Below are 10,204 nucleotides of genomic sequence, written 5' to 3'. Positions count from 1 at the left end.
AGCTAAGAAAAATGCCTATTATTTTGTACTTTATTTCTGTTTATCCAGCTGTGTCATGTTCTAGGTCAGAATTGTATTTTCCTCTGTGTTTGGAAGGTGCCTTCAATGCTTTTGTATGCTGCAGAGGGCAGTAAATAAAACACAGTAGGCTATTATTACCTATATAATAACAATCTAGGTTTGAAGTAAAATGTGTTGGGTTTTTGTCTGTGAAGATTCTTTCACCAAAATCTAGGATTTTTGCACATGTGAAAAGTCCATGTGAAATTTTTTCTTCAGCAATCTTCAGCAATGAAAGAATATTTTTTAGTTTCTTTGTCCAGGCCTTGCTCTAATGGTGGGTTACTTATCTTACAGTTGGTATTTGCAAACAGGAGATGATTCCGAAGAAGAATGCTGTTTTGGTGGATGGGGTCATCCTAAATGGTCCCATAATGGACTCAAAGGCAGGAGAGAAGTTCGTGGAAGAGGCCTGTAAGATTATAATGGAAGAAGTCATACAGAAAGCTGATGATGTAACGGAAAAGGTAAAGCTCTAGAGTGTTGTTGAGAATTTGTATCAGAGATAATGAGCAGTAAAGCAATTTTTTTCTAAGCTGTATTTTATTGCACTTTAAGCAGCCTCAAAATTGCTTCTAGTCTGTGCCTGGCTCTGAAATAAAAAGACAGCCTTCCAAATCAAGAAAGATCATATTATGAAACCTTTCAGTAACATAATTAGCATACATATTTGCCAGAAAATAATTATTTTTTTCATCTCAGAGTTCAATGGTCACTTTCTTTTAGATGACAAATGGGTGCAGTGTTTTTCTTGTTTGGGATGGGGGGAGTTAGTTCTTTTCTCTTCAGGGGCACTGGTATTGGAGAAGGAGGAACACGGCATGTGGTGCACTGTGAAAAGGCAACATTATGGGGTTGCTATGGATTTCACAGAACCCCTGCTCAAGAGGCTGTATGGGAATAGGAGCTGAAAATGAAACATGCTTGGCTGCGGGCATGCACTGGTTGCTCCCACCCTTTAGCAGAACAGCATCTGAAAATGCTGTGGTTATGAATCTTTAGATAAGGATAGAATTTATCTACAGGCCACTTGCTTATGCGCCTTCCAGCATTCCCCACTCTAATTTTTATGGTCAAGCAATGCCTGAGACACAATAAAACCAAGATCCCATGAGACCAGTTTACCAGAGATATTTTCTGGCGGCATGCTGCACCGCAATGAGCAGTTTTGTGAAACCAGTGCTGAACGTGGTGCTTACCTTGTACCTTTACAACCTCTTCCTCTTGGCTAACCTGTTCACTGCTTGTGTCTTCCCCTTCCCCATCACTAGGTTTGTGAATGGCGAGCCCCTGAAACGCTGAAGCAGATTCTTGACCTGGAAATGAGGGACACCGGAGAATCTCATCAGAAACTCTTGCAGCTCTGCCGGGATGTTATACAGTACAGCGTCAAAACCAGTAGGAATGTGATACCTAGTGAAGTTATTTTGTATGCTAACCTAGGAAGACATACAAAGTTCTGTCACCTTTCAGGAAAACGGGGGTGTGAATGTTTGTTTTCTGCCCGCCTATACAATTATTGCAAACATTTGGCCGTGTTTCTGTTGTTTGACTGAATGTTGGTCACCATAGGTTTGACTAAAATGTGTAATCATGGCAAACTAATTGAAAACTAATTCCTGTAATGCCATTGACATTAATGGTAGATTCTGTCATATTGAAGTCTTGTGAAAGTCACCTAGACAGGTATGACATAACAGTCTAGCAAAATGGGCAGGAGAAAGACCTTTGTGTGTGATGTCCTGCTGTCTGAGTGGTGAGGAGGGGAGTCACCATCACCGCCCTTGTACAAACAACAATACGTTCCTGGTGATGATTATCCTACATTTACTATTGCTCTTTCTGAGCAATAGTCTTATGGGGTGCTAATTTGCTGATAGGCAGTAATTCGTGTTCCAGACACTGTGAGAGAGCCTGCAGTGTTTCAGAGACAGTACACCACATCTCTGCAGGTTTAGTTCTCTACAGCTAACCTACAGCATGTGTCGTATAATTCAGTCTTAGCGAAAAGGGATGAAGAGCAGCTGTTCAGGAAATAGCGCTGTGGATCAATAGCTCAGGATTTCAGATGTGGCATAGTTTAGCCTGTGTTTGGAAAGTGAGAAGGACACTTGATATAGTTATTTGCGCATTTCCAGGGCACGTTCCCCGCTACAGTCACTGTTGCTACAAAGTAAAACTGTAAAGCAATTTTGAGAGTGAATGCATGCCTTTGAAAACCATAGAAAAGCAACAGTACTGATCTACAGGGGGAGTGCACTAATAATATACAGCAATAATTACGGAGCTACTGGAAGGTGTTCTGTTTCTTGGTTTTGCAAATCGGCTTTAGATTTTCATGCGTTACACTATGTCACCTTAGAAAGGATATTGGATATAAAAATATGCTCTGCAAATAGTCTTTAATCTAAGCATAAATATTTACGTAAGACCCAGATGTAATATAAATGGAGCCATACAGTTTGCTTGGTTTTGCATGCAAAAGTACTATGCTGTGGATTTAAATTTAGCTGGTGAACCCACTGGTGAACTGACTTTTCTCATAATTAGTTATATGTCAGTGTTTCAAGGCAGCTAAATGTTGAAGTTGTCATTTTAAGTCTGCAGCAAGTTTTTCCAAGCTGTGACACTGCCTCACTCGATCAATACTGAGACTTTGGTGGGAGCACAGGCAAGAGCTGCCTGGGACTGGCAGGTTGCTGTATTCTACGGCTTAGCAAAATTTGGCAGAACATCCATCGTGGCTTCTCAAGACTGCTGGTAAAAGCCACTGTGTATACTCAGTTGTCAATCCCCTTTTTTGTTTTGTAAAACTTGTGAACAACCCTTATTCATTCTGTGCACTACTTGCTTCTCTCAAACCTTGTTTTGGGACCTGAAAGTGCTTATTAAATTTACATTCAAAGGATTGTCTAACCTAAGAAAAGCACAGTAAGTCCAGAAAATACTGAGAGAATGATGGAGTCAATTGTGGTTTGCAGTGATCAGTGTTCAGCTGAGTGGGCCTGTGATATATTATCTTTTCATGTATATCCTGTCACTGCTTTTCATCTGTTTTTTCAGGTCATCCAAGATTTTTCAATCAGCTATATGCTGGAATAGATTATTACTCGTTAGTGGGTCGTTTCATTACAGAAGCACTGAACCCAAGTGTGTAAGTATAGTTCTTTGTGCTCTTGATGATAAATTCGCACGCGTTTTGGAATAACAGCTTTTTTTTTTTTTTTTTTGCTTCCTTGCCTTTGGATTTCTGTTTTCAGTGTTACAGAGGAGGTAGGAAATGTGCAGGAATTTGGGAGAGAAAACAGTCTGAATTGGCTGAACAGCTCACCAGAAACTTGGCTAAGCTGATGAGGCCTTTTTTCTAGTTTGTGAGGTGGGGCTTAAGAGGAGAGATCTTTGTTTTTCCACACTTTTAAACCTAGACTTTTTTACTTAGTGCATAAAAATGAATTAGTCAGACTTACTCAGTTGTTTGTTTCCTTTGAAGCATTCTGCAGAGTTGAATGCAAATGGTTACCTGTCTACTGTTTACTTGCAAATGTAAAGTCTAAACAAAAAGTAATTCTTTCTTGCAGTCATTATAGCTGAAATTTAAGTGTGTGACCTACATTAAAAGCAATCTCTGATGTATTACTTTGAGAGTGGAAGTGTCAATGTGATGCTGTTAGGAGCTAAGCAATTACTCTAATGGGTCAGATCCATAGTGTTTTTAGTTTCGAGTTTTACTGATGATGGTGGTCAGCTCCTAATAGATTAGAGAAAGGTGCAAGAAACCTTTATCTGGTTTTGGCAATATACTGTGGCATGAGTTCTTAGTCTTAATACCAATCATGATACTTTTATTTTTGTTCAGATATACATATGAAGTATCCCCTGTGTTTCTGTTGGTGGAAGAAGCAGTCATCAAGAAGATGATTGAGTTCATAGGCTGGGAAGAGGGTGATGGTATATTTAATCCAGGTAGGGACAGTTCAGATTTAAAGCTGAGTCATTATAAACCAACTAATACAATAATTCCGTGAACATATGAGTCGTATAAAATATTGGAAAATGCATGCAAAGGTCCAGTGATGCACACACGCAACTATTTCATCCAGGCTTATTCTTAGGTATTTCTAGTAATAATTCTGTGAATCTGATCAGCAGATGAATGAAAACAGTTCTACATTAAATATAATTATGTGGAAATTAATTGTTTGTAACTGATTGTATTGGGTTTGCGTGGCAAGGTTTTGGTAGCAGGGGGGCTACAGGGGTGGTTTCTGTCAGAAGCTGCTCAAAGATTCCCCTATGTCCGATAGAGCCAATGCCAGCTGGCTTCAAGATGGACCCACCGCTGGCCAAGGATGAGTCAATCAGTGACAGTGGCAGCACCTCTGGGGTAACAGATTTAAGAAGTGGAAGGCTGGAAATGCACAATTGCAGTCAGACAGGGGAGTAAGAATATGTGAGGAAAACAGCTCTGCAGACACCCAGGTCAGTGAAGAAGAAGGGGGAGAAGGTTCTTCAGGCCCCAGAGCAGAGATTCCTCTGCAGCCTGTGGTGAAGACCATGGTGAGGCAGGCTGTCTCCCTGCAGCCCATGGAGGTTAACAGTGGAGCAGATCTCCACCTGCAGCCCAGGGAAGGTCCCATGCCACAGCAGGTGGATGTGCCTGAAGGAGGGTGACCCTGTCGGAAGCCCACGCTGGAGCAGGCTTCTGGCAGGACCTGTGGCCCTGTGGAGAGAGGAGCCCACGCTGAAGCAGGTTTGCTGGCAGGACTTGTGACCCCACCTCAGAGCAGTCTGTTCCTGAAGGACAGCACTCCATGGAAGGGACCCAGGCTGGAGCAGTTAGTGAAGAACTAACTGTGGGAAGGACTCACGTTGGAGAAGTTTGTGGGGGAATGTTTGCTGTGGGAGGGACCCCACACTGGAGCAGAGGACGAGTGTGAGGAGGAAGGAGCGGTAGAGACAATCTGTCTGCAACCTCCATTCCCTGTCCCTTGGCACCACTCAGGGGGAGGAAGTAGAGAAATCGGGAGTGAAGTTGAGCCTGGGGAACTGTGGGAGGGACCCCACACTGGAGCAGAGGACGAGTGTGAGGAGGAAGGAGCGGTAGAGACAATCTGTCTGCAACCTCCATTCCCTGTCCCTTGGCACCACTCAGGGGGAGGAAGTAGAGAAATCGGGAGTGAAGTTGAGCCTGGGGAAAAGGGAGGGGTGGGGGGAAGGTGTGTTAAGATTTGGTTTTATTTCTCATTATCCTACTCTGATTTGATTGGTAATAAATTAAACTAATTTCCCTGATCCAAGTCTGTTTTGCCTGTGACGGTAACTGCGGAGTGATCTCTCCCTGTCCTTATCTCAACCCATGAGCCTTTTGTCAATATTTTCTCTCCCCTGTCCAGCTGAGGAGAGGAGCTTTGGTGGGAACGTGGTGTCCAGGCAGGGTCAGCCCAGCACACTGATGCCCTTCCTGACCTTTTTAACCCCAATACCAACAACCTCATTGGACTGAGTCAACTTGGTTGACAGACAGGGACCTGAATTTACAGTGCTAGATACCAACCAGTGGTGCCCGAGGGCACTGATGTGTGTATCCTGCCTATCAGCTGTGGGAGCTAGAGTTTAACTTAGTGGGAGTGTCATGAGCTTAACTCTTAGAGTTTTGATAGTTGGGTTTGTTTTTTTTAAATGATCAGGCCAACCAAAAAAATATATCTTAAGCTTCTTAATAGGCCACGTTTTTCAAATGTTCTGTAAAGCAGTATTGCAGCCCACTGAGTGGAAATAATGATGCATAATGATATTAGTCCACAGGTACACAGATACCAAATTATTAGGCTAGATGTGAAGCTTTTCTATCTAATTTGAGGGTGAGAAAAGAAATTAAATGAGTAAATGCATTTAAACCCTGCCCCTCCAAAAACAAAACAACAAAGTCAGTAACTCTATCCTATGTGTGAGTAGTAGAAAAATAAACTAAAACTCCTTGCAAAATTTTTGAAAAAAATACATTAATGGTATGGAATTCTTCATGTCAGATTTGATTTTTCGTGTCTTTTCAGTAGAATCCTTGCCTCTTTTTTTTTTTTTTTTTTTTTGCAAATTGCTCAATTACAACTTACTGAGATACTGTCAAAAGAGAAATGAATTGTACATTTTTGCGCTAGTTTTATGTAAGGGTTTTTCTTATTATTTCGGTTTTGTTCTTTTAAGTGAATAACACCCATCCCGATCTTACCTTGCAGATTTTCCAGTTCCCGCCCACTGTGGTGTTTTTTTTCCTAATGGCTTTTTCCTCCCCATAATACTCTTGAGGCTTGGTTGCCCAAGAGATCTCCTAGGCTCCGCAAAGTGCAACCACAGCTGAGCTCGCTGCGGGCAGCTGAGCTGGCACTGGTTCAGTGTAAATGGGAAGGAGCTGTTGCAGGGCATTCTTTGTTGGGGAGGACTGTTCGGGCACAGTTCTTATTCTTCAGGAAATGTCTCCGAAGGGCATTCAAACACGCTCTGTTTCCATGCATGCTGCAGAGCCCAAAGTTCACTTTATTATTTGTTTTGGGGAGGGAATTGCCTATAGATGCTTTCATCATAGATTAACTGTGTGGCTTATTTTTTCCCTAATAGATCAAGCACTCAGACACAGAATAGGTGCTAGGACCGTGACTAATATGATATTTGTATGTCTCTTTCTGCAGGTGGCTCTATTTCTAATATGTATGCTATGAACTTAGCAAGATACAGATTTTGTCCTGAGATAAAGGAAAAAGGGCTTTCAGGTTTGCCAAGACTAGTCCTGTTCACTTCAGAAGAGGTAAAAACAAAACAAAAAAAGCCTTTTGAACTTCATTTTTCAATGGCTGCAAAATTACATTATTTGCATATCTGATGGGGCACTGGTGCAATAGATTTGTCATCAGTGATTGATGTGGCATATTGGAGGTAAGAGGAGAAATATGGTGGTAAATTTCCCTGCAGAAGCTTCCTTGCTCTCAGAAAACACACACAGATGTTCCTGCTCTTGGAAACTGCTGATATAAGAATAGGTTTTATGTGAGGCAAAGCTGAAGCAGAATGCATGTGGCGTGTTGTGGAGGTCTGCAGCATTTGATTTCCCACAGCATAAAGTCTAGCAGGAACCATAGGTAGGTTTTGGATGTCAAAGTTTTTTTTCCTGCAGGTTTAATTTGTTCTAAGCTGAGCGCTTGTGGACCTGTGAGATGTCTCTCTGCAGCTCCCACACTGCCCTATATCTAAATACAGACTGGCTGTGGTAGAGAACCAAAACCTGTTCTTCTTTAAATAATTAAAAATATGTGGCTAGTGTTAAAGGTTTTTGAAGAATTCTATCCAAACTGCCTGTGGAAAACTGAGTTATATTCACACATTTATTCTGAAGCGGATTTTTTAAAAGGCTTTTTTCTTTCACCTGTCCCTCCAATTTTAATAGTGTATAATTTGATTAGTACAGAGTTGTTACTAATTCTGACTCCACTGTATAAAGGTCCCAGTGGAGGTGAAAACCTTGTTGTACTAGGGAGTATATAGTTACTAGAATAATTTTAGTTCTTAAGTTTATGCTCCAAACAGTTTTCATTGTAAATAGACAGGAGAGGCTTATTTTGAAGAGGCTTGAGGGGTGAAGGCATTGCATAAGTTGTCCAAGACAGAACATGTATTTTGGAACAGAATCCAAATGTCCTAAATAAAAGGATTTTTTTTTTCCCCAGGCAAAATATATTTTTTTTTCTTTCAGAAAAGCATGTATATGAAATGACATGCCAGTTTGTACTTAATCCACCATGTTACATCTCAAAAATAGCTAAGGAGGAAAAAATGAGGTTGAAATGCGTTCCTTTAATGCTTTTGAGATGAAGTGCATAGAATTTTTATCATGAATGTGCAAGATTTAAATAAAAAGTACACTCTCCTACTCCAAAACAAACAAGCATTTAATTTAATGACAAAGGAAATGCTACCTGACTCATAGAATAAATTTATTTTGGTATCTTTGCTGCATCAGAAAGACGAAAACCATAAAGCATAGAACTGATCATGTAAAATAAATTGGTAAATTACTTGTAAGGCAATGCTCTTGATCTCTAATACTGTGCTTGATTCACAAAACTAAGTCTTCTGTACTCAGTAATCACTTGCTGTAAAACTGCAGGTTTTGGTATCTAGGTATTGGGACTATTGTCTAAGATCTGTAATATTTATTCATAGTTATGAGGGAGGAGATGTGCATATTCATGTACCCTTATTTTAGATCCACCTGTACTGAGCCCAAGTTACATTACCTTTTGGAAATCTGTTTAGTTCAGATATGTCATATTGATGAGAATATATTTAATAAATGGCCACACTGAAAGTAAGTGTGTAAGTGCTCATGTCACACACTCTTCATTTTTTTATTATTTGCTTTTACTTTGAGCTGCTCTGTGTGTGTGTGTTCTGGAGGATATAGACCTGTTTTTCACTGGTTGGGCAAATGATTTAAAAAATAATTCTGGAGAAGTTAACAACCTGTGTTTTTCTTTGAAGTAAATCAGACAAATGGTATTGGCATGGAGAAGCCATGAGACTCTAATGAACTGAGAGTATTGATAAGGAGTCAAAACACATGGCTGTGTCGTTTTAGGGCTTGGCTTCAACACTCTGTTCAGATGAAATTATTTTTGCCTTGAGTTGCCAAGTCTCAAAGTTTCAGTCTGGCACTTGGCAGACTGAAAGAATGGCCTTGCTGTGGAGCAGGGGAATGCACAGATTTGTCAGTGACTTAATGTTATGTGATCTGGGGCTATGTATTTTTTGTGCGTTCTTGGATAACGTGAAGGTGTGTGTTTAATGCATGGCCCGCCCAAGGTCCTCACATGCTTTGTTTGGCCTTCAGGAACAAAAAGGCTCTTTGTTCCTGCAAGTAAAATGATTAGCTATTTAAAACTATGGTGATGCACAGTGAACAGTGTTTATACTACTACTCCGTCGTTCTCTCGCTGGACCATTATGGAGTGATTCCTCTTGAGACAGTAGCAGTAGTAGAGAAATTGTTATATCTCACTTTCCTGAGGCATGATTTGTGGCTCTGTAGGAGCTGAATACAGTTGTAGTTAGCCCACCTTTTTATCACTTTTTGCTATTTGTGTCCTATCTGAACTTTCTTCTGACCCAAGAATGTATTGCGTTGATCTGAAAGGTAGAAACCTGCTAAATTTGAAGTAACTGAAGGTAGGAGAGGATGTGTAAACAGCTGAAACTTGCATGCTGATACGAGTAGTTTCGTAGATGCAATGAAACTAAATTCCTCCCCAGTGCAACTTGATCATGAAAGTAATAAAGTGACAGAACACAACATTAACTCACCATGTCATCCTCTGTTGAAATTACAACTGACAAAAATTAGTAATAAAACAATCTCATAATAATGTAATTGCTTTATGCAATCATGTTTCTAGGAAACTTCTCAAAATCAAGAAAATACAAATTTATCTTCTGTTTTAATGAGCACAGGGGGAAAGTATATTGTCTTTGCAAACGTTATTAGGAAAAGAAAACTATGTATAGCTATAGATAAAATAGTGAAGCAGCACATCTTAAATGCACTGTTCCAATTTGATCTTGTGTTCAAAGACATTCATCTCTCACTACAAATGGCTACAGATTTAATAATGTGTCCAAGCAAACAAAACTGCAAAAGACATGGCAAGAGTAATCTTAACTCACTGTATTTAAAACTATTATTTAAAATTACATTTATAATCTAGATACAAATAATACCTTTTATCTGGATATTTCTTTCTCTTTTTTTGCAAAGGGAACTATGAACAAGTGAATTAGTTGACACTGTTGTGATTGGAGCTGCTAAATGTTCTCTAGCGTATTTTTTCTTAAAATGATGCGGTGTAATTTAGCATAATGGCTTCTAGTAATGATAGCAGGGAAGAAAAAAAGAAATTCTGGTATGTTTGCAATCAATATAACTGAAAGACTACTTTTTTAATCAAAGAAAGCATATTCCAAGTCTACGTAGTAGTATAAGTCTTGTCCCTTTTCCGTCCTACTGAAGACCTGACAAATTTTCCAAGAGGCACGGAAGTACTTGTGGAGCTGAGAATTATGTATCTTGCAGCCTGTTTTGTTTTGGTATTCACTTCGT

At 40.0% G+C, this 10,204-nt stretch overlaps 1 protein-coding gene across 1 annotated transcript in view; it reads left to right on the top strand.

Annotated features, from left to right (window-relative positions):
• Positions 1-374: 374 nt before the first annotated feature.
• Positions 375-10,204, top strand: part of GADL1 (glutamate decarboxylase-like 1) — a 76,763-nt gene continuing 66,933 nt past the window's right edge. The window contains exons 1-5 of the mRNA XM_010283208.1: positions 375-527; positions 1,332-1,458; positions 3,124-3,214; positions 3,917-4,023; positions 6,747-6,862. Of these exons, the coding sequence (XP_010281510.1) occupies positions 378-527; positions 1,332-1,458; positions 3,124-3,214; positions 3,917-4,023; positions 6,747-6,862 (591 nt within the window). The 5' untranslated portion in view covers positions 375-377. The remainder of the gene's footprint in view (positions 528-1,331; positions 1,459-3,123; positions 3,215-3,916; positions 4,024-6,746; positions 6,863-10,204) is intronic.

The sequence above is a fragment of the Phaethon lepturus genome, unplaced genomic scaffold (genome assembly GCF_000687285.1).
Source record: "Phaethon lepturus isolate BGI_N335 unplaced genomic scaffold, ASM68728v1 scaffold4843, whole genome shotgun sequence".
Taxonomy (NCBI): Eukaryota; Metazoa; Chordata; class Aves; order Phaethontiformes; family Phaethontidae; genus Phaethon; species Phaethon lepturus.
The sequence above is the reverse complement of the archived record's forward strand: the minus strand, read 5'-3'. Positions and strand labels throughout refer to the sequence as shown.